This window comes from Dipodomys spectabilis, unplaced genomic scaffold (assembly GCF_019054845.1).
Source record: "Dipodomys spectabilis isolate Male_0828 unplaced genomic scaffold, ASM1905484v1 ptg000051l, whole genome shotgun sequence".
In the NCBI taxonomy this organism is placed as follows: Eukaryota; Metazoa; Chordata; class Mammalia; order Rodentia; family Heteromyidae; genus Dipodomys; species Dipodomys spectabilis.
In genome coordinates this window covers 22,175,049-22,199,866 of record NW_024870728.1, presented here as the reverse complement: position 1 = coordinate 22,199,866, position 24,818 = coordinate 22,175,049, and the positions used below count along the sequence as shown (strand labels likewise).

Below are 24,818 nucleotides of genomic sequence, written 5' to 3'. Positions count from 1 at the left end.
GGAGGCTCGGGCAGGAGTATCACTTAAGGCCAACCTGGGCTACATAATAAGACTTAAAAAAAAATTACGTGTGTGTGTGTGTGTGTGTGTGTGTGTGTGTGTATGTATGTGTGTGTGTGTATGTGTGTTTTGTGTATGATTGAAAAGACAATGTCGAAAGAAAACAACCACAAAGAAAAAACTACAACAGTGATTAATCCATTGTGATAAATTTTATATAAAGGATATAGTTTATCAGATGCATATGCTATTGAATAAAATCTTTGTTATGCACGATTTAGTTGAACACACAGCTTAAAATTGTGGAAATGTACAGGTTGTCATTGTTACAAGCGCCAGCAGAGGGCAGCTGGAAAGACATCATTAAGCAGCACAAGGAAAAATAAAGGAAGATCTTTCGAGCACAAAAAAATACAAAGGTAATAAACTGACCAAAACCAAAAACTCGGTCAGTTCTAAATCTTAGAACTAAATTTAATCTGGAAGCATCTGCCAAGAGACCCACATGAAAACATTACATTGATTTTTTTTTGAAAAGTGATGTTATTGGGTTGTTTCCAGGAGAGGCAGATTCTTGATTTCAGAGTTCCTGAGCTGTTCACTGACTGTGCCAGAACAGCTGACTTCCCACAGCGTATGCTTTAGCATCTCAGCAACAGAGGCCCTGAAGCGGGCTTGGAACTTTTTACTAATTAGGACGTAAAGGATGGGGTTCAAGCAACTGTGGAGGAATGCTAGACCAGTGGAGAGGGGGATTCCAGCCTGCAGCACTGGGTGGAAATAGCTATTGTGGTGAATGGTGAGCTCCAAAATGTTAAAAAGGTGGTAAGGAGTCCAGCAAATCAAGAAGGCCATGACCACAGCTAGGATTGTCCAGAAATGTATACTGGAGATTAAGATGCTTCGCTTCTTCACTTTGCAGATGAGACACAGGTAACAAATGCTCATTGTTAGCAAAGGGAAGAGGTAGCCAACAATAAATTTCACCCAGGTAAAAACATGGTGTCTCATCAAGGTCAGATCAGTGTCATGTTCGTGGAATTTATTATAGCAAAGAGTGCCGTTATTGAACTCCACCGTGTCCCGGAAATATAGGGCAGGACCACTAATTAGAGAGGCTAAAAGCCAGATGAATATAATAACAACCAGGCAATTCTTCAGGGTTCGGTACCGTTGAGATAAAGCAGGATGGATTAAATGAATGTAGCGGTCCAGGTTGATGGCTGTCAGGAAAAAAACACTAGAAAGCATGTTCAACTGGGCAATGAAAGAATTGGCCTTGCATAACCAAATGCCAAAGGGCCAATGGAAATTCATGGCTACGTAGGAAATGTACAGAGGCAGGAAGAGAACAAATATGAAATCTGCTACTGCCAGATTAAGGAACCAGAGAGTGGTGACTGTCTTCTTCCACTTGAATCCTGTGAGCCAAATGACCATGGCATTTCCTGGAATTCCCAGAACAAATGCTAAGCCACACAACACCAGGGAGACCCAATGAACAGCACCCAGGTAGACTTTCTCCTCCAAATAAGGCTCTGGAGAGGAATATTCCGGGTAATAGGAATAGTACTCATAATCTTCCATTGTTTCTTCTAGATGTTCCATAACTTGATTGGTGGAGAAATAGGAAATCTATAGAAGCAAATTTAAAGAGAAAAAAATAAGTTCAAGGAATGATAAACAACAAGGATAAAAAGTATTTCATCTTTTGAACAAGTTATGGTACACATATATGTGTATATATATAATTTTGATGTAACTATTTACTTAGTACCAGTATTGAAACATGAACTCAGAGCCCAGGAGCTGTCCCTTAGCTATTTTACCCAAGGCTGATGCTCTACCACTTGAGCCACAGCTCTACTTCCAGCTTTTTGGTGGTTAATTGGAGGTAAAAGTCTCATGGACTTTTCCTGCCCAGGCTAGCTTTGCAGAGATATGAGTCACCATCACCCAGAGGAATCAACTTTTTTTTTTTTTTTTTTCCAAATGGGGCTGGTAGAATAGTCGGCTTAAGAAACACGAGTTCCAACCAAATCTGAAAGAAAAAAAAAATCCTCTGGCACTGGTACCTCACTTGTAATATTAACTGCTCTGGAGGCTAACATACAGAGGATTGCAGTTTGAGGAAAGCATAGGCAGAAAGTCCTGTGAGACTCTATCTCCAAAATAACCACCAAAATGTTGAGATGGAGGTAGAGCACCAGCCTATCAAGCTCAAGGTGCTGAGTGCAAACTGCAGCATGGCCAAAAAGAAAACCCTCAAAACCTATACATACATGTTATTTCTGTAATATTCAAAATAAAGTAAAATAGATGAATAATTATATTCATTTCATGCAGCTACAATCATTTTTAATCAGCAAACACATAGTAAAAATTGGTTTAGAGAAGAGGTCAAAACACATTGTGTTGCTCACAGGCTTCTTGAACTCAACTATCACTGAATTCATTATCTTAACTAAAAGTCTTTTGAGGAATCTATCAATGCATAATTACAAAATCAAAAGCAATTCAAAGCTTTTTCCTAGACCCAGGCAACATGGTTTTGTTCTTCAACATTCAACACAAATGCCACCTTTCCTTGGAATCATTTCATGATATTACCTTCTTAAAGATAATTATGATCATAGCTGTAATTGTTATAAATAATTGTGTTATTGTGAATTTAGTAGCCACTAGGCATGGATAGTCTAATTTGATCCTCATAGAGATGTTATGCATTAAGTACTATGTTTATTCTCAATTTCAAGAAAGGATGTGAAAGCTCAGAGAAGCTTGGTGGTTTATCTAGGCAGGATCACACAACCTGCAGTGCAGAGTTAGGCTATGGAATCACATCTGCTGGACTCAGAGCCTGAGCTGGTAATGACTGTAGCATCTCTCTCCTCTCTCCCCCATCCTCCTAAGCACTAGCCTCATGCTTCTCTCATCACACTTAACACTCTATATTGACATTGATGTATTTTTAATTTCCCCCCTACCAGGCTGTGAACTTCTTGGAAATAATGGCTATTATCTTTGTGCCCCACAGGGCCTCATACAAGTCAGAATATATCACAGATACTTAACGTTTGCTTAACAACTGATTGGCTCTGAAAGGATCCTATTCAGAACCAAAGATAATTTAAAAGCGTCAGAAACGTATTTGAGAGTTTACCCCAAGTCTATGCTGCTGCTAGAGCTCTGTAACCTCAACCCACAGTTCTACTCCTTGTGTTATTCTGTTTGACACAAATGCTCTCTCTACTCGAGCAAGAATTGGCTTATTATTGTTACTATTATTTGGATAGGGTCTTACATCCTAGGTTTTCCTTAAATTCATGATCCTCCTGCTGAAATTATGGGCACATATCATACGTAACTGGCTTCTGTCTTGCTTCTCCCTGGATTTCACCCTACTTCTAATTCCATCTGGTCTCTGACCCTCCCCAATATCAAATCCTTCGAAGTTTAGATTCAAACTCCTCTGTCTTGGTTTTCTATCTGCATACTAAAACACCTTTACCCTCCTGGTGCTTAGGTTCTTTTAGGCTATTAGTAATTGTGTAACCAAATGACCCAGGTGCTAAAATTCTCACCGGTGAACAGAAGGAATCTCATTCCCCATGCAAAGAAGAGCCACGGAAAAACCCTAAGAGCTCATATCACTCTCCTCATGAACGTCCAGCACCTCCCTCTTCCAGTGTCAATTCAAATTCAGCTTGGGGAGAATGCAAATGGCAAGACCTGCTGAAGGACACCAAACTCCTCTTCCTAATTCGTGTGTGTGTGTGTGTGTGCATGAGCATGCATGTGCTGGTACTGGGGGTTTAAACTCAGGGCCAGGGAGTTGTCCCTTAGCTTTTTCACTCAAGGCTGGTATAGCTTCCTTTTCAGCTTTTTCCTGGTTAATTTTAGACACGTCTCCCAGACTTTCTTTCCCAGGCTGGCTTTGAACTATGATTCTCAGATCTCAGCCTTCCAGGTCGATAGGATTACAGGTGTGAGCCACTGGTGCACAGCTTCTGGTTCTCTTCCCCCCCCCCCCCCCCCTCCACCACCCCAGTCCTGAGGGTTGAACTCAGAGCCTAGGCACTGTCCCTAAGCTTCTTTTGCTCAAGGCTAGCACTCTACCACTTGAGCCAAAGCACCACTTCCAGCTTTTTCTCTTTATGGTACTGAGGAATCAAACCAATGGCTTTATGCATGCTAGGCAAGCATTCTACCACTAACCCTAGCCCTAATTCCTGTACCGCTAATTCCTAGCCCTCTGGTTCTCTCGATGAGCCGAGGGAACACCTTGAGGATGGATAAGTGATTTTTTTGAACAGAATTCCTTCAAACAGAAACTAAAGAGGTCCCTAATCTTCTAGAAAACAGAAAATAGACCCAGAGACCAGTTCAGGCTTGAAGAAAAACTTCAGGAGTTGTTGGATACTACTCAGCTGAATCGTGAAAGGTGAGTACAAGCTGGGAATTTTATGACTCAGAGACAATGTATTTGTAAGGTTTTGATGGTGAGGGCAGGGACATGATGAAGAGAAAAGAAAGGCAGAGTTCAACAACTAGCTACAAATGTGTAAGGAGTCACAATTAACCCTGGAGGGCATATTCTTATTGAATTATTGTACCTTGTTTATATATTGCTTTACAGTGTCCAGGTTCTTGCAGATCTAATTAAGTTTCCAAACCTCACTTAGACTTACCCAAGTATCTAGAGACTATCCGTTTCCTAGGTAACAAGGCACCATAAAATATGCGACTGTGCAGTAGAAGATAACAGTCTTATTGTCTCAGTCAGAAGGTTAGAAATATGAAATCAAGGCTGTTTCATATTCTGCAGTTGTGAGAAAAATCAGCATTGGGCCTCTTGCCTATCTTCTGCTGGTCCGGTGGAGAACTGCCATTCCCCAATTTGTATATGCATTTTCCCAGTCCCTGGCCCCTCTCTCCACTTTCTTCTTGGTGCTTGTATTAGGGCTTGAACTCAGAGATTGGGCTATGACCCTTAGATTTTTCACTCATGGCTAGCACTCTACAACTTGAGCTACAGCTTTTTGCTGGTTATTTAAAGATAATTTCCTGCTAGGGCTGACTTTGAACCCGTATCCGCAGACCTCAGCTTCCTAAGTAGCTAGGATTACAGGCATGAGCCACAAGCACCTAGCTTATTTATGCCTCATATTTGTGTGACATTCTTTCATGTGTTGTATGGTCTGTGAGTCCAAATTGTCTCCTGTACTAACCAAGGTGACCACAACTTCTGAATTGTTTTTTCCCTATTATTGTTTTTGTTTTTTTGAGATAGAATCCCACTATATCGCTGAGGCTAGCTTTGAACTAGAGGTCCTTCTTGTCTCAGCCCTTGAGTGATGGGATTATAGGTATGTGCACAATGCTTGGTACCATGTCTGAATCTGGATCACTCATTCATTCAGCAAATATTTAAAAGTGCCTAAATATGTCAGACACTATTCTAGCTGATTGGGACCCTTCATTAAATAATACAAATATTTCTTCTCTTTTAAATTTTAGATTGCAGCAGTCAGAGATAGTAAAAAAAAAAAACCCAAACACAATAAGAGAAGTAAATTAAAAGATGTTGTAGAAAAAATTTAAAAATATTAGGCTGTGTTGGGAATGTGGCTTAGAGGTAGAGTGCTTGCCTAGCATAAATGAAGTTCTGGGTTTGATTCCTCGGTACCACATAAACAGAAAAGGCCAGACTGGCACTGTGGCTCAAATGGTAGAGTGCTAGCTTGGAGCAAAAGAAGCTCAGGGACATGCCCAGGCCCTGAATTCAAGCCCCCAGACCAGCAAAGTAAACAAACGAATGAATAAATAAAGTAATAGGGCAGGATGAAGAGGACATTCATTCATTTAGTGCCAATACTAGGCTTGAACTAAGTATCTGGGCTCAGTCCCTTAGCTTCTCCCTCCCCCAAGGCTGGTACGAGCTCTACAATGTGGACCACACCTCTGCTTCTAGCTTTTTGCTAGACTTAAGTTTGGAAGATTGGAGATAAAAGTCACATGCCCAGGTGTCTAGGCTTTGATCCACGATTCTCAGATCTCAGCCTCCTGAGTAGCAGGGATTACATGTGTGAGTTACCAGCACCCAGCTTCTCATCCCTTATTACATCAAAAGCTATACCAGTGGTTCTCAACTCAAGTCCATTTTGCCTTTCAAAATCTGGAGACCAGCCAGTTGACACCACCAGGAATGGAGGGTATGTGCTACCGCCATCTAGTGGGCAGAGGTCAGGACTGCTCCTAAATGGCCTATAATAGCCAAGCGATAAAAATGAATTAGCTAGTTTTAAAATGTCAATGAGGCAAAGCTAAGAAACTCTGATTTATGCATATTGAGCTCAGTTTGTACTCCTTGCTTTTATTTGTAAGAGCAGAAAAAAATCTGCTCTTTTCCAATGGGTGCTCTCACTTTGGAGTCCTCCTGGCTCAGTCTGGTCTGGTCCATCCAACTACCTAGCAACCATGCTTCATAGATGGTGTGAACTGTTGGTTTGTGTGTTTAACTTGGCAGAAATAGTATTCCAAATGTTTGATGTAAATGCTAATATTTAAACATTGGGAAAGTTCACAAAAAGATTTTTTAGTGTCTCCTGGTGCTTTATATTATCTGGGTGTAAATTTCCTCTGGCAGTATTTGAATTCCATTTTAGACAAGCTATACATGTAATCTCGTATTTGCTGTAGTCAGCTCTAGGTCTGAACCACTTATAATATCTTCAAAGATGCTGTAAGCTATTGAATTTGCAATCTGTAGAAGCACTGTGCCTTGTATACAGTTAAGAAATAAAGTTGTGAAAAAATAAGGAAGACCGAGCAGGGCACCCCTCAGGGACCCCTCGCCCCTGTGCCTTTTGCCAGTAATCCTAGCTATTCAGAAAGCTGAGATTTGAAGATTATGGTTCTAAACCAGTCTAGGCAGAAAACTCCATGAGATATACTTATCTCCAATTAACCAGCAAAAATCCAAAAGTGAACTGTGGCTCAAGTGGTAGAGGCTAACCTTGAGCAAAAAAGCTCAGGTACAGTGTCCTTGCCCTAAGTTCAGAATAGACACACACACACACACACACACACACACACACACAGAGTACATGTATGAGAAACTTCAATTTCACTGTACTACTTGTAGCCTCCAAGTGAACATGGAATTGACAAAGAAATCTCTCCATTTTATGCATTTCTATAATTGAATTATACACGGGTCTTTTAAAACTATTAAAAATAGAAAATAAGCTAGATGCTGGTGGTTTATGCCTGTTATTTTAGCTACTCAGGAAGCTGAGATCTGAAATCAAGGTTCGAAGCCAGCCCAGAAAAAAAAGTCTGTGAGATTCTGATCTCCAATTAACCATCACCAGTCCTTAAGTGGAGGTGTGATTTTTTTGATAAAAAAGCAAAGCAAGATTATATATGAGACCCAGCTAGGCGCTGGTGGCTCTCGCATGTAATCCTAGCTATGTAGGAGGTTTAGATATGAAGATCACAGTTCAAAGCCAGCGGGGCAGAAAGGCCATGAGACTCTTTTTTTTTTTTTTTATTGTGAGAATACGGTACAGAGGAGTTACAAGTACATGGACAAGATAATGAGTACATTTCTCATCAAACATTGTTGCCCTCATTGTTTCCCCTTCCCATCCCTTCCCATATTCCTCCCCTCCCCCCAGCCATGAGACTCTTATCTCCAATAAGCTACTCAGAAAAATCGAGAAGTGGTGCTGTGGTAGAGTGCTAGCCTTGAGCCAAAGAAGCTCAGGGACAGTGCCCAGGCTCTGAATTCAAGCCTCACAACCAGTGCATGTGTGCATACACACAGACACACATATACACACGTATATACACACATGTGCGCACATGCACACACACACTCAACACACAAAGGAGTATGAGACTCTTAAGTTCAAGCCCCACTACTGGCACACAACAACAATAACAAAAATCCTTGGAAACTGGACATAATGTTACACATCTATAATTTTAGGACTACAGAGGATAATGCAGGCGGAACATACATTCAAGGCCAGCTTGGGCTATATAGTAAGATATTGTCTCAAAATAGCCAAAAAAGGGCTGGGAAGGTGGCTCAGTGGTAGAGTGCTTGCCTCACATTCATGAGGCCTTGGGTTCGATTCCTCAGCACCACAAAAACAAAAAAAGCCAGAAGTGGCGCTGTGGCTCAAGTGGTAGAGTGCTAGCCTTAAGCTGAAGAGCTGAGGGACAGTGCCCAGGCCCAGAGTTCAAGCCCCATGACAGACCCCCCCCCAAAAAAAAACCCCTATTACCTGACTTATGCAACCATAACCCCTCTGTACATTATCTTTACAATAACAATAAATTTGTTAAACTCAAAAATGCACAAAAATTGGGAGTTGCCAAGATATAGCTCATTGGTAGTGCACTTGCCTAGCATGTGTGAGGTCCTAGGTTTTATCCACAAGTCCAAAAGAGACAACAAAACCTTAAAACAAACAAACAAATAATAATGGATATAGTAGCTCTTGCCTGTAATCCAAGTTACTCAGAACAGTGCTATGTGGAGGACTGTAGTTCAAGGAAAGAAAGAAGGAAGGAAGGGAGAGAGAGGGGACTAAGGGAGGGAGGGAAAGGGGGAAAAAGGAGTGGGATGAGAGGAAGTCTTCAAACCCCTTTTTTACTAATAAAAATGTTGGGCCCTGGTGTGCACATCAACAGATACAGGAAGTATAAATAGGAGGATCACAATCTGCGCTGGTCCAGGCGAAAGGTAAGAATTTAAAATGACAAGAACAATGAAGAGGGCTGATGGCATGGGGCAAACATTTAGTGCTTGTCTAGGCAAATGGTCCTAAGGTCAAGTCCCACTACCAACAAAATAAATGAGTGAATTAAAATTCAATTTTTTAAAAATGTAATGGTGCTGTAGCCCCAACTACTCAGGAGGCTGAGGCAGGAGGATCACTTGAACCCAAAAGTTCAATGCCAGCCTGAACAACCTAGTGAGACTCCTATGTCCAAATAAATGAAAGAACAAAAATCTTATTATTCTCTATAACCAATCATGTTGTATTATACTTGTTATATAATACTTCTCTACTTATTTTTGGTGTAATCAAAAGGCACAAATGACATAAGGAAACGGAAATTTTTTTCTTTAATTTAACCAATTGGAGGTAGATAGATAGAATACACAAACACACACACATTTGCACATATATGCATAAAGCTTTTTTTTTTGGCAGTCCTGGGCCTTGAACTCAGGGCCTGGGCACTATTAATGAGCTTCTTTTGCTCAAGGCTAGTACTCTACCACTTGAGCCACAGCGCCACTTCTGGCTTTTTCTGTGTATGTGGTACTGGAGAACTGAACTCAGGGCTTCATATATGCTAGGTAAGCACTCTACCACTAAGTCACCTTCCCAGCTGTATAAAGCTTTTATATGGTACTAGGGTTTGAACTTGGGGCCTTCAACATTCTTGAGCAAGGTAAGTATTCTACTAATATTCCAATCCTGCATGTCCATATTATTTGGGAGGTGGTGGGAGGTGTGAATGAAGTCTCAGAGTTGGATGAAAGGGATCTGATATATGGGCAATAGAAAGCAGCCGTGTTGAACAGTAACCAGCAAAGAAGATGGTTAATGGGCAGATATTAGGTCTTTAAGCTTTGGTTTAGAGGAAGTCTTATCACTAATTAACCAGGGTCAAGTGGTCTTGGCTGACAGTGACTTTTCTTCAAAATATCAATTTTCTGAGTTCAGAAGAGCATAATAACAATGTTGGGATGAGGCTTTAGATGACTGAGCTCGGAAATAGCTGCTGTGTTTGTCTTAAACCACATGTCCTTCTGAAAGGCAAATAAGTAATTCTGACTAAAATAAAGACTAATAAAGCTATGCCTACTCATAAAATCTAAGAGCAGTCACTCAAATAACTGACAGGCTGCACTGTCAACATGAATATATGTAGGAACACCCAAATCTATTGCTTTTGATAATATGTGGTGTAGAGCTAAGTTTCGGGGAACCAGCCATGAAGTCAGTGGTTTAGTTCCCTAAAATACAAAGTGGATATTTACTTCAGGGACGCAGCTGCTGTGAGGACCCACGTTCTCACATACCTGGCTTACATTTATTTAGATACTCAGAATGTCTGGTCTTGGTGTACATATGTATTTATTGAACTAAACAAGTTTGACTTCTGATCTACTCCAAATTAATAGTTGGTAAAGCTGAAGTGCTTGTCTGAACAAATAAATTTTATTGCAAGAGTCCTGGCAGAAATAGTAGTAACAAATAGTCTATAAAATCCAGATGATTTGGGGGGAAGGACATCTGGTACAAATGTGTATCATTATACTTTTAGACAAGGCTTGACTGTAGAGGGAAACATTTTTATTCATCTACCTCAACAAAACACGAAGATCCTTCTGGCAGGACATTTGGTGAATGCAGAGATTTAATTTAGTTCCATAACATTGAGTTAGATGGGTTTTCATGAATGATTGCAAAAATGTGTAACTAACAGAATCTTAAAGGAGCTTAAGTTTTAACCTACTTCAACAGAGGAAGATTGCTGCTGCTGGCCTTTTTCTATGTACATTGTCTGAATAGCACTCCCCTTACCAAGAGTAGAATATATTTCCTAATATAGTCACTTGGAAGTACGTGTGTTTTGCCTTTGATGGAATAACAGGAAGGAATGGAATCTATTTTCATGAGAAATTCTGATAACCATAAATCTATGATCCATCAAACATATATGGTCAATAGTTTTAAAGGACCATTTTCTTTAGGAAGGAAAGATTTTTGGGAATATGTGTAAATATGGTTGTGAAGTAGCGGGGAGGTATTTGAGACATGGTTCAATGTTCTCTACTAATTATGAGACATAAACCAGATGCCACACCCCAGAATGCACTCAAGATGTTTGGCACCAGCAGAGCATTGTGCTACCCTTTGGATGAACAATCTCTGCTTACAAGGTGTTGAGGTGTAGCAATCTTTTCTTTTTGGTTGTTTTGTTTTTGGTCAGTCCTGGGGCTTGAACTCAGGGCCTGGGCACTGTCCCTGAGCTTCTTTTGTTCAAGGATAGCAGTTTACCACTTGAGCCACAGTGCCACTTCTGGCTTTTTCTGTTTCTGTGGAACTAAGGAATTAAACCCAGGGCTTCATGCATGCTAGGCAAGCACTCTACCACTAAGCCACATTCCCACAGTATAAAACATTGCCACATAGCAATGTTTTATACTGTTTATTTACCCAAAGAGATTTCATTTTTCCCAATGTGGAAGAGCAAAACTACTGCCTCCCACATGCTAAACAACAATGGTACTTAAATTGAAATGAAAGGTTAGGTGGTAAGATGATAACCTCTCCTGCTTGGAAGGTAGTAGCATAGTGATTGTCAAATTTCACCCTCCCAAACAGGGCACTGGTGACTCATGCCTGAAATTCTAGCTAGAGGCTGAAATATGAGGATTATGGTTCAAAGACAGCCTGAAGTCCAGGAGGCTCTTATCTCCAATAAACCACCAAAAAGCCAGAGGTGGAACTCAAGTGGTAAAGCACTAGGCTAGGGCAAAAAAAGCTAAGGGAAAGGGCTGGGAAGGTGGCTCAGTGGTAGAATGCTTGCCTTGCATGCCTGAGGCCCTGGGTTCGATTCCTCAGCACCACATAAGCAGAAAAAGCCGGAAGTGGGACTGAGGCTCAAGTGGTAGAGCGCTAGCCTTGAGCTGAAGAGCTGAGGGACAGTGTCCAGGCCCAGAATTCAGGCCCCATGACCGGACCCCTCCCCCCCGCAAAAAAAATAAAAAGTGCCCAAGGCCTAAGTTCAAGTGGGAGGGGAAGGGAGGGGAGGGGAAGGGAGGGGAGGGGAAGGGAGGGGAGGGGAGGAGAGGAGAGGGGAGGGGAGGGGAGGGGAGGGGAGGGGAGAGGAAAGACTAGGAGAGTCACCGCACCCTCCCTTTCCTTGCCTTTTTGTTGTTCCCAAGTCATTTATTGCTTAATGCCAGGCACAAAAACAAATGAAAATATTCTTTGGTATACTACAAAGAACGAAATGGAATTATTTTCATTTGGCTAGAAAATAGATAACACGAAAGGGAGTGTTCTAATGATGAAGACTTTTCAATTGGTGGTTAAGGATTTAGATTTTATCCATGGTCAGTTGGGAGTAAGTAAAAAAATGTTTGATCAGGGAGTGACGTGACTAGAACTTTGTTTTTGAGAAAAATAAATCATCTGGGCTCAGTTTAGAAGATAGGTTCAAAAAGGATTTCAATGGCAATAAGATAAAGAGAAAACAGCAAAGAGACTACTAATACAATTGAATATAAAAATAGAGGGAGACTTAGATACTAAGAATTAGAATGGAGGGACATATTTGAAAAACACTGATTTAGCAAATGAACTTATAATCAGGAAGCTTAGCTGAACCAATTATAACCTTTAGACTACTGTTTTGAGTTGGTATTGGAAATCTACCTTGGACAGAAAAGTTAGTTGATTTTAGGCATGTAAATGTTTTACTCAATCTAAAGGCTGTGAGGTTGGGAGAACATTTTTCTTTTCTTTTTTTTTTTTTTTTTGAGGGGGGGGGGGTCCGGTCGTGGGGCCTGAACTCTGGGCCTGGGCGCTGTCCCTCAGCTCTTCAGCTCAAGGCTAGCGCTCTACCACTTGAGACACAGCGCCACTTCCGGCTTTTTTCTTTTTGCTTACGTGGTGCTGAGGAGTTGAACCCAGGGGGTTTGAGCTGAAGAGCTGAGGGACAGCGCCCAGACCCAGAGTTCAGGCCCCACGACAGGACCCCCCCCCCCCAAAAAAAATGCAACAAGCTGGGAGCTGTTGGCTCATGCTTGTAATCCTAGTTACTCAGGAGGCTAAGATCTGAGGATCATGGTTCAAAGCCAGCCCAGGTAAGAAAGTCCCTGAAACTCCTATCTCCAATAAACCACTAGAAAACCATAAGTGGTGCTGTGGCTCAAGTGGTAGAGTGCTAACCTTGAGCTGAAGAGCTGAGGGACAGCGCCCAGGTCGAGTTCAAGCCATAGGACCACCACCAACAACAAAACCCAAAAACCAAAACACCAGAAAGCCAGGCACTGGTTGCTCATGCCAGGAACCTCAGGAGGCTGAGATCTGAGGATGGCAGGTTGAAGCCAGCCCAGACAAAGACCATGAGATTCTTATCTCCAATTAACTACCAAAAGGCCCAAAGTGGTAGAGTGCTAGCCTTGAACACTTCAGCTTACAGACTGCTTAGGCCTAGAGTTCAAGCCCCAGGACCAGGGGAAAAAATTGAACCAAGTAGAATTTAAATGAAACCTAGTTTTCACTATGCTGGGGTTAAATCCTTTACTTGAAAAGAACTTGCAAGTTGATCTGCATGTCTAACTCCCATATTTCAGTCAGATTGTTGGAGAAAAAGAAGAGCACATTAGCAACATCAAGACCTACTTATACAGCAGTTATTTTAGTGCTACATTCAGAAATTGGGGTCCCTCGCTAGGCACCAGTGGATCATGCCTGTAATTCTAGCTACTTAGAAAGCTAAGATTTGAGGATCCTGATATGAAGCCTGCCTGGGCAAGAAAATCTGTAAGACTCTTATCTCCAATTAACCAGCAAAAAGCCAAATATATAGCTATGGCTCAAAGGGTAGAATACCAGCCTTGAGCAAAAATGCTAAAGAAGAACACAAGACCCTGTTTTCTAGCCCCAGTACTGCCACTGAAATTCCAACTTGTACAATCTTGTCTTGTCTTTAAGCTCATTATCACCAGGTTTGTTTTTTTTTGGGTCCGGTTGTGGGGCCTGAACTCTGGGCCTAGGCCCTGTCCCTCAGCTCTTCAGCTCAAGGCTAGCACTCTACCACTGGAGCCACAGCGCCACTTCCGGCTTTTTTCTTATGTGGTGCTGAGGAATTGAACCCAGGGCCTCAGGCATGCAAGGCAAGTGCTCTACCACTGAGCCACCTTCCCAGCCCATCACCAGGTATAATATAAATACCAGCCTATGTAGTGTCTATGTAGGTTCTGAAATCAGAAAATCTGCTTTCAAATGCCAGTCTTACCTCTTCCTGGCTGCAGAATCTTAGACAAACCACCTGCTACTTTGAAATCTCATTTTCCTCACTTGAATAGTAATAGAGGCTAATTCATAAAGTTGCTGTGATGATCACAGGAAAAAATCTTCAAAATATGCTTAGCTCCGTGCTGACACAGAAAACATGCTCAGTAATTCTAAGTACTGATCATTACTGGTTTCAGCAGGTAAGCAGTAGGGAACAGAGAGGAGTGGAGAGGGTGGAATATCTTTGAGTTACCACGAGAGATGGGTAAGAAAAATTTAAGTATACTTAGTCCTGTAAATGTGTATAGAGCTCACGTATTGCTAGATTCCTGCCATTGCCCAGTCCTAAAATGTCACATTTATCCCCATACTTAGCTACATGTACAGAAAAAATGAATGGCACTTTATTTTCCTTCTTTCTCTCATTTCTTTCTTCCTTTCTGTGCCCTCCCTCCCTCCTTCCTTCCTTCCTTCCGGTTACAGTCCTGGGACTTGAACTGGGGCCTTGTGTTCTCCCTTAGCTTTTTCCACTCAAGACTAGACTTCTATTACTTGAGCCATACCTCCACTTCCTGCTTTTTGCTGGTTAATTGAGGATAGATTTCATCCTCCTGAGTAGCTAGGATTACAAGTATGAGGCACTGGCATCCAGTGAAGATATGTTTTAGATCTATATCTTACTCCGTTGCAAATTTTATTTACAGTGGAAAGGAATCAACATCAAATGCCAGGTACTGGTTGCTTGTGCCTCTAATTCTAGCTACTCAGGAGGCCAAGATCAGAGGTTCAAAATTCAAAGCCCTCCTGGGATGAAAAGTCTATGAGATTCTATCTCCAATTAACTAATCAAAACTGGGGTAGAGGCACAGATCATGTGGTAAAATGCCAGCTGTGATTATGTAAGCTCAGCAAAAGTTCAAATCCTAGTATGGGCACACACTCAAAATAAAGTCACCACCATCAATAATAAAATATTTCAAAGTTCTGTTCTGCTTGGAGAAAAGATAAACAAATCACCACTTTCCTGCAAAGGGATTTAAAAAATATATATTATTATTTTGCCAGTCCTGGGGCTTGAACTCAGGGCCCAGGCACTGTCCCTGGGCTTTTTTGCTCAAGGATAGCACTCTACCACTTGAGCCACTTTTCTGTTTATGTGGTACTATGGAATTGAATCCAGAACTTCATGTATGCTAGCTAGGCATGCACTCTACCACTGAGCAACCTTCCCAACACCTGCAAAGGGATTTCTATAGAGGCAATTAACTTTTTGTTTGTTTATTTTGTGCCAATCCTGGGTCTAAAACTTGGGACCCGAGTGCTGTCCCTGAACTTTTTCTGTTCAAGGCTGTGCTCCACCACTTGAGCCACAACTCCACTTCTGGCTTTCTGGTGCTTAATTGGAGATAAGAGTCTCATGGACTTCCTGCTCAGGGTAGCTTTGAACCCAGATCATCAAAGCTTAGTTTCTTCCTCCTCATCTAGTAGCTAATATTATAGGCATGAGCCACCAGCACCTGGCTACAATTAACATTTTTATTTTTTCCAGTTCTGAGGATTGAATCCAGGGCCTTGCGCATTGTAGGGAAGTGTTCTACTACTACCCACTTCCCCAGCCCTACAAGGAAGTTGCATTAGGAAGAATGCAGACACTGAATTTAGAAACCTCAAGCCAGGCAATGGTAGATGATACCTGTAATCCTAAGTACTCAGGAGGCTGAGATCTGATGATCGTGGTTCAAAGCCAGCCCAGGCAGGAAAGCCCCTGAGACTCTTATCTACAATTAACCACCAGAAACCAGAAGTGGCACTGTGGCTCAAGTGGTAGAGCGCCAGCCTTGAGCTGAAGAGCCGAGGGACATTGTCCAGGCCCATGACCAATAAAAAAAGAAAAGAAAAGAAATCTCATGACACAGGAATTCCGAAAAGTTAGTTTGGTAGGACTTATTCCTGAAACTACTATAGATCAGAACTGTTTAAGTTATTTGCAGGTATGTTAATCCATTTAAGGAAAGATAATATTTGAATTCTTTTTTATTTTCTTCTTGGAAATGTTATGTTGTTGAAGCATTCTTTTTTTTCCCCCCCCTGGTCATGGGGCCTGAATTCTGGGCCTGGGCACTGTCCCTCAGCTCTTCAGCTCAAGGCTAGCGCTCTACCACTTGAGCCACAGCGCCACTTCCAGCTTTTTCTGCTTATGTGGTGCTAAGGAATCAAACCCAGGGCCTCATACATGCAAGGCAAGCACTCTACCACTGAGCCACCTTCCTAGACTCTGTTGAAGCATTCTTTTCTTTTTTTGTCAGTCGTAGGGCTTGAACTCTGAGCCTGAGTGCTGTCCCTCAGCTCTTCAGCCCAAGGCTAGTGCTCTACCACTTTGAGCTATAGCACCACTTCCAGTTTTCTGGTGGTTTATTGGAAATAAGAGTTTCATGGACTTTCCTGCCTGGGCTGGCCTTGAACCACGATCCTCAGATCTTAGCCTCCTGAAGCTAGGATTACAGGCGTGAGCCACCGGTGCCCAGAGTGTTGAAGCATTCTTAAGCCTGTATACCGAACAGATTATTGAACTTCTCACAAATACAGAAAAGATTTAAGAAACAATTAAAGGCAAAATAGGGGTTAGGCATATAACTCAGTGGGAGAGTGTTTGTCTGCCATGTGCAAAGCCCTGGGTTCAATCTCTAGCACATCAAAAATTAGAAATTTAAAATGAAAAAGCTAAACATGACTGGGCTTGTCTAAGTTTGGAACCTTTAACCATGACCTGAAATCTCTGCAGAGCAAGATAAAACTTGGGAACAACCAGAAGCACACAGTAGGGTTTTACGCTGCTATATCTCCTTCTTTCTATTTCTTTCTTGTTTGGCACTGAAGATGTTTTGATTCTCAGGGACATTTATAGAAGTCCAGAGGGGATACCAGGTTTAGGGTAGAAACTAAATTGGCAGCCCCTATATTCTTATTTTAATTTACATCAAGACATTTCCTGTAAAGAAAAAGGAGGCTCTTCTAAAGGAAGAGGAACAATGCTTAGGGAACCTGCAGAATAAATCGAGTTGAAGTCACTTCAGAGAACAATACTCTTTAGCATCCAGAGGTAAAACTTGAGCTTGATGAAGGGGGTGGAAAGGAAATTTGTTTGGGTAGTAACAATAATTCTATTTCACCACCACAACAAAAGGGGAGGGGAGTGGGAAGAACAACAATTTAAAACTTCCTTTCATTCATACAAGGCTATGCTTAGACACTTGCCTTTTTCCTCCTAGAAGATCACAAGGAGTGGGGGATAGAAGGTAGACATGAAAGATAAAAGAAAGCACAAATTGGAAAACTTGTCCATAGTAATGGACAAGCAGACAGTGTGGATGCCTGATTCATGATTTGGATGGTTTAGAGATAGTCATCACATACCCTTCACATTATTTTATGGGAATGAACCAGGTCCAGGTACTGAGATATTATATCAGGGTCAACATATCATAACCAGACTTTGAAAAGACCCTGGAAGGAGTGTGGGTAAAGACATGCGAGTGAAATGGGGACTGTTTGGGAAGAAATCAGTGAGGGAGATGTGGTGATGAAATGGAGTAACAGGGTGAATATGATCACAGGATACTACATACATGTACCACAAAGAAACAATGAACCTGTTAAAAATTGTTTTACAAAGAGAAGGAAGGAAAGTGTCAGTGGCTCAAGCCTAGCTACTCAAAAGGCTGAGACTGAAATTTATGGTTCAAGGCCAGCTGGGGAAGGAAAAATCCATGAGACTTATGTCCAATCAGCCAGCAAAACATTGGAGGTGGAATGCTGCCAGCTTTGAGCAAAAAAAATCTAAGGTAGGGCTGGGAAGGTGTCTCAGTGGTAGAGTGCTTGCCTTGCATGCATGAGGCCCTGGGTTGATTCCTCAGCACCACATAAGCAGAAAAAGCTGGAAATGGCGCTATAGCTCAAGTGGTAGAGTGCTAGCCATGAGCTGAAGAGCTGAGGGACAGCGCCCAGGCTCAGAGTTTGGGCCCCACAACTGGCAAAAAAAGAAAAAAAAGAAAAAAGAAAAAGAAAAAAATCCAAGGTAGAGTGCTCAGGCCCTCAGTCTAGTCACTAACATTGGCACAAAAAGAGGAGGAGGGTAAAGAAAGAGTAATAGATGGAATGAATTTGACCAAAGTATTTTGTATGTGTATGTATGGAACTATCACAATGAAACCTTTAGTGTAATTAATATATGCTAATAAAAACAAAATGAAATAAAATCAAGCTGTGGGCACAAAAAAAAAAAAAGAAAAAAGGAAATACCAGGGGCTGGGAAGGTGGCCCAGTGGTGGAGCGCTTGCCTTGCATGCATGAGGCCCTGGGTTCGATTCCTCAGCACCACGTAAGCAAAAAGAAAAAAGCTGGAAGTGGCGCTGTGGCTCAAGTGGTAGAGTGCTAGCCTTGAGCTGAAGAGCTGAGGGACAGCACCCAGGCCCAGAGTTCAGGCCCCATGACCGGACCCCCAAAAAAAAAAAAAAAAGGAAATACCAGAAAACAAGTAATATAAAAGAAATGACTCAGGAGAGTGAGGGAAAGGAGTTAAAACAATGGGTTTGATGGAGAGAAAGGAATATGTAGGGATTTAGCTAATTTTCTCAGAATCATAAAGATGAGGAAAAAGTACTATTATTTCAAGTGGTTTGGATTTGGGGACCAAGCTAAAACTGTTAGTGTAATAGCTAAGAAAAAAAATTGACTTAGAGAATAAAAAATTTCCATCTTTTCAAACTGAGATCAGATTCCACCAATCAACAAATCAAACAGAGGTATTACATTAGGTGAGCAGAACAGGAGTTGACACAGCTTCAAGATGGACATACTCTGAAAAATGCTGAAGCTTACATTAAAGGGCTTTTATTTATTGTTTGTTTGTTTCTTGGTCGTGAGGCCTGAACTCTGGGCCTAGGCGCTGTCCTCAGCTCTTCAGCTCAAGGCTAGCACTCTACTACTTGAGCCACAGCACCACTTCTAGCTTTTTCTGCTTATGTGGTGCTGAGGAATCAAACCCAGGGCCTTGTGCATGCAAGGCAAGCACTCCACCACTGAGTCACCTTCCCACCCTTAAGGGGGCTTTTTAATATCCCTCTTTAATGGCAAGGATCTAAGAGAGTATATATGATAAATTGACATGGCTAGAATTCTTTTTTTTTTTTTTGTAGGTCAGGGGTCCTGACAGTCTGGGTGCTGTCCCTCAGCTCTTCAGCTCAAGGGTAGCATTCTACCACTGGAGCCACAGTGCCACTTCCAGCTTTTCTGCTTATATGGTGCTGAAGACTCGAACCCAGGGCCTCATGCATGCAAGGCAAGCACTCTACCTCTGAGCCACCTTCCCAGCCATGGCTAGAATTCTCACTCCCCAAAAATCTTTAAAAAAGAATTCTTATCTAAATTAGTAAACAACTATATTCATACCTTCTTGACTTCTGGAGTCCAAGAAGACTATAAGCATGCTCAGAGGATTCCAGAGTTTACTTATTTATTTATGCTTCCCAGGGCCTGGGAAGCACTTAGTCTACCACTGATCTACACCCAGCACTCATCCTAAACTTTGATGATTCTATCCTAAATGAGAAGCTCAAAGATGACAGAACAATGAAAGTATTCTACCTCTTCTTTAAAATAGTTTTATTATTATTATGTTTTGTTTGTGTGGTACTGAGGAACTGAATCCATGCATGCTAGGTAAGTACTCTGCCATTAAGGCACATTCCCAGCCCTCCCTCGCCTCTTTTTATTTTTATTGGTCATGGGACTTTGAACTTTGGGCCTGAGTGCAGTCCCTAAGCTCTTCAGCTCAAGGTGAGTGCTATACCACTTGAACCATAGCACCACTTCCAGTTTTCTGGAGGTTAATTAGAGACAAGAGTCTTATAGGCTTTCCTGCTTGGGCTGGCTTTGAACTGCGATCCTCAGATCTCAGCCTCCTGAGTAGCTAGGATTATAGGTGTGAGCCACTGACTCCCAGCCCCCAATTTTTTTTTAAACTCTCTATGCCCAGACCCTGAGTTCAAGTCCCAGGACTAGCAAAAAAAAAAAAAAAGATGGAGCAGCCATAACAGGTGTGGGCATGGAAGCAAACACCAACACATGTTCTCTGGTAGCAGGTTGTTGCTGGCTCAATGCCTATTGACCTCGAAGAGAAAGATGGACTAGAAGACAAAGATGATGGATATGAAAATTGACAATCAAGAAATAACTATCAGTGGGAAACTGGTGCAAAGTGGAGGAACAGGTGACACTGTCCAAAAAAAAGAAATGTCCTCACTTACCTGATTTATGAAATGGTAACCCTCCATACAACACTTTAATATTAACAATAAAATGATCTGCCTATCTATCTATCCATCCATCTGACTATCTTCATATGAAAATGATGTCAGAACTCCAGAAAGGTTCAGATTGCATCTAGAGCCAAACAAGAAACTGAGTGTAGTGCATGTGATCACTATAGTGCATGTGATCCCAGATCTCCAGATGCATGTGATCCCAGATCTCCAGATGCTGACTCAGACTGGTAACCTCAAGACCTCCCTGGGCTAGATAGATACTAAGATAGAAAGGCTGAGTGCTGGTGGCTCAAGCCTACAATCCTAGCTACTCAAGAGGCTGAGATCTGAGGATTATAATTCAAAGTGAGTCTTGACAGGAAACTCCAGGAGATTTTTTTTTTTTTTGCCAGTCATGGTGCCTGAACTCTGGGCTTGGGCACTGTCCCTCAGCTAGCCCTTCAGCTCAAGGCTAGCGCTCTACTACTTGAGCCACAGCGCCACTTCCAGCTTTTTCTGCTTATGTGGTGCTGAAGAATGGAACCCAGGGCCTCATGCATGCAAGGCAAGCACTCTACCACTGAGCCACCTTCCCAGCCCATCCAGGAGATTCTTATATCCAGTTAACCAGCAAAAAGCTGGATGTGGTAGAGTTGCCACCCTTCGAGTAAAGAGCTCAGAGACAGGGCCCAGACTCTGAATTTAAGCCCCAGGCCTGGTATGAAAAAATAAAGGAGAAAAGAGGAGGAGAAGAAGTTAAGTTACTGCTACTGAAAGTACAATATCATGCTATTGAAGTGGATTGTGTGCTTATTGTAGAAAAACCCTTTTCTGGTAGGTCCCCTAAGTCACATGGGATTTGTGTGTGTGTGTGTGTGTGTGTGTGTGTGTGTAACAAGCTGTATCAAAAGCCAAATTTAAGAAATCATGGTACTAAGGACATGGCTCAAGTGGTAGAGCTTTTACTCAGCAAAGATGAGCCTCTGGGTTCATCTTTGAGGGGAAAAGAAAAGTGGAAGTCTCTGACTTTATTTTTATTTATTTTATTTTTTTTTTCAGTTGGTTGTGGGGCTTGAACTCTGGCCCAGGCACTGTCCCTCACTTCTTCAGCTCAAGGAGAGCACTCTACAATTTGAGCCATAGTGCCACTTTGGTTTTCTGGTGGCTTATTGGGGATCAGAGTATCAGACTCTCCTGCCCAGGCCGGCTTTGTACCATAATCTTCAGATCTCAGCCTCCTGAGTAGCTAGGATGACAAGAGTGAGCCACTGGCACCAGGTTCTCTGACTTTATTCCAGGAAAGGTAAGGGAACTGCTTTGACAAGCATTTGGGCTCACAGTTTGGGTTGGTATTAGGGCTGATATTAGGCTGTCAATAAGAATGGAGTGCTAAACGGATTTAAGAGAACTAATGCATATACTTTCCTTGAAGTGTGTAGTATATTTCAGTCAACTAAAAAACAATACCAATATATTTCTACTGAGACTTCCAAAGAGACTTCCAAACAGCCAGTGGAGTGGTCAACATTGAACACACTCTGAAAATTAGATATCTGAATGACAGAGTAGATGAGTTTTTAGAAAAGAGCATGAACTCTTACGATACTGAATTAGTAAGAGATGAATCATGAGTGGGAGTGAAGAAAAATGCCTGTGACTCCAGCTACTCTGGAGGCAGAGGCAGGAGTTCAAGTCTAGACCAGGCAAAGTTAGCCAGAACCTATCTCAAAAACAAAGAAAAAACAAAAAGGGGGGGGGGGTAGGGAAGGGTATGAGAAGGGATGGGAAGGGGAAACAAAGGAGGAGGCAACAATGCTTGATAAAATGTACGCGTTATCTTGCCCGTGTAATTGTAAGCCCTCTGTATGGTATTTTCACAATTAAAAAAAATAAATAAAACAAAAAACACCAACAAAAGAGCTGATATCTTGCTGAGACTTGCAAACTTGAGGCCAAAGTACAATCTCTAGGATGGCAAAAATAAAGAAATGAATCATGGGAGATTATTAAATCTATTATGCACAAGATTCTATAAACAGACATTCTTCAAGAAGACGTCTCTCCTGAGTATAACTAATGTAAGAACTGCTCATTTGTTCAACTTGTGAAAAGGCTCTTATTTACAATATATTCTGGTTCTTGAAGTTTTCCTTTTACATAACTGAATGTGCTGGATATATCAGTTGTCAATGTCTTTCCCGCCTGTCTCAATGCATTCCTCACTATTAGTTTTGAACAGATTAAAAAAGGTTAATGTCAAAATTAGAACAATAACTATTTTCTCTATTGAATTTTTTTTTTTTTTGGGTCCGGTCGTGGGGCCTGAACTCTGGGCCTGGGCACTGTCCCTCAGCTCTTCAGCTCAAGGCTAGCGCTCTACCACTTGAGCCACAGCGCCACTTCCGGCTTTTTTCTTTTTGCTTATGTGGTGCTGAGGAATCAAACCCAGGGCCTCAGGCTTACAAGGCGAGCGCTCTACCACTGAGCCACCTTCCCAGCCCTCCCTATTGAATTTTATAGCTTAATGTTATTTTGTAGTTTTGGGTGTATGGGCATGCATATGTGCATGCACACACACACCTGTGAGTGTATACACACGTACACATACCAGTATTGGGGCTTGAACTCAGGGCTTAGGCACTGTCCCTTAGCTTTTTACCCAAGGCTAGTGCTCTATTACTTGAGTCATACTTCTACTTTGGCTTTTTTTTTTTTTTTACTTTAAAATCTGCAATCAGCAGGGCTGGGAATGTAGCTTAGTGGTAGAGTGCTTGTCTAGCATGCCTGAAGTCCTGAGTTCAATTCCTCAGTACCATTTAAACAGAAAAAAACTGGAAGTGACACTGTGGCTCAAGTGGCAGAGTGCTAACCTTGAGCAAAAAAGCTCAGGCCCTGAGTTCAAGCCCCAGGACTGGCAAAATAAATAAATAAATCTTTAATAGGCTCTTTTTAAAAAATTTTTTAAATTGTTATTATAAAGGTGACATACAAAAGGATTAATGTATACATTATTTTTAACAATGTCATCCCTTTCCTTGCTTTCTCCCATCCCCACAAGTTGTATAGTTCATTCTCAACATAGTGTCTAGTGAGTACCACTGCTGCATTTGTTCACCCTTTGTCCCTCTATTTCTTTTCTTTTCTTCTTCTTCTTCTTCTTTTTTTTTTTTTTTGTTGGCCATGGGGCTTGAACTCTGGGCCTGGGCATTGTCCCTCAGCTCTTTAGCTTAAAGCAAGTACTCTACCACCTGAACCACAGCAACACTTCCGGTTTTCTAATGGTTTATTGGAGATAAGAGTCTCATGGAGGGCTGGGAAGTTGGCTCAGTGGTAGAGTGCTTGCCTTGCATGCATGAGGCCCTGGGTTCGATTACTCAGCACCACATAAGCAAAAAGAAAAAAGCCGGAAGTGGTGCTGTGGCTCAAGTGGTAGAGTGCTAGCCTTGAGCTGAAGAGCTGAGGGACAGTGCCCAGGCCCAGAGTTCAGTCTCCACGACCGGACCCTCCCCCCCCCAAAAAAAAAAAAAAAGAAAAAAGAGTCTCATGGACATTCTTTCCTGGACTGGCTTTGAACCACAAAGCCAGATCTCAGATCTTCAGATCTCAGCCTCCTGAGTAGCTAGGATTACAGGCATGAGCCACTGGCACCCAGCCTGTCCCTCTATTTCTGTGCTCCCTTTGAACCTCTCAACGACAGATAAATGAGCAAACAAGACAAAAAGAAAAAAAAAAACCAGCAACAATAAAAAATCCTCTTGTTTGGCTCAGTGGTAGAGTGCTTGCCTTGCATGCATGAGGCCCTGAGTTCAATTCCTCAGCACCACATAAGCAGAAAAAGCCAGAAGTGGCGCTATGGCTCAAGTGGTAGAGAGCTAGCCTTGAGCTGAAGAGCTAAGGGACAGTATCTAGGCCCAGAGTTCAGGCCCCACAATCAACAAAAAAAAAAAAAAAAAAAAAGAGAGAGAGAGAGAAAGAGAGAGAAAATCCTCTTGTTTCTATTTCCTGGAGTTCATTTCGAAAAATATGATTTTATATGATCAGATGCCACTTCTGGCTTTTTGCTGGCCAATTGGAGATAAGAATCTCATGGGCTGCCTGGGCTGACTTTGATCTCAGTCTCCTGAGTAGCTAGAATAACAGGCTTGAGCCACTGGCACCACATTTACTATGTAGTTGTAAGATTTTTGTTGTTGTTGATTGTGACTCAGGACTTGGGTGCTGTACCTGATCACTTTTGCTAAAGGTTAGTGCTCTAGCACTTTGAGCCACAGAGCCACTTCTGGTTTTTGAGTGGTTAATTGGAGATAAAAGTCTCACTGATTTTTCTGCCTACGCTGACTTCCAACTGTAATCCTCAGATCTCAGCCTCTGAGTAGCTAGGATTACAGGCATGAGCCACTGGCATCCCACAAGGAATATATTTTTTTTAATTAAGTTTGATTTTAAGTAGTTG

General features: G+C 41.9%; 1 protein-coding gene across 1 annotated transcript in view; it reads right to left on the bottom strand.

Moving 5' to 3' along the window:
- Window positions 1–281: 281 nt before the first annotated feature.
- Window positions 282–24,818, bottom strand: part of Cmklr2 (chemerin chemokine-like receptor 2) — a 44,890-nt gene continuing 20,353 nt past the window's right edge. Inside the window, exon 2 of the mRNA XM_042679266.1 lies at window positions 282–1,635. Coding sequence (XP_042535200.1) covers window positions 544–1,608 — 1,065 coding nt within the window. The 5' untranslated portion in view covers window positions 1,609–1,635 and the 3' untranslated portion in view covers window positions 282–543. The remainder of the gene's footprint in view (window positions 1,636–24,818) is intronic.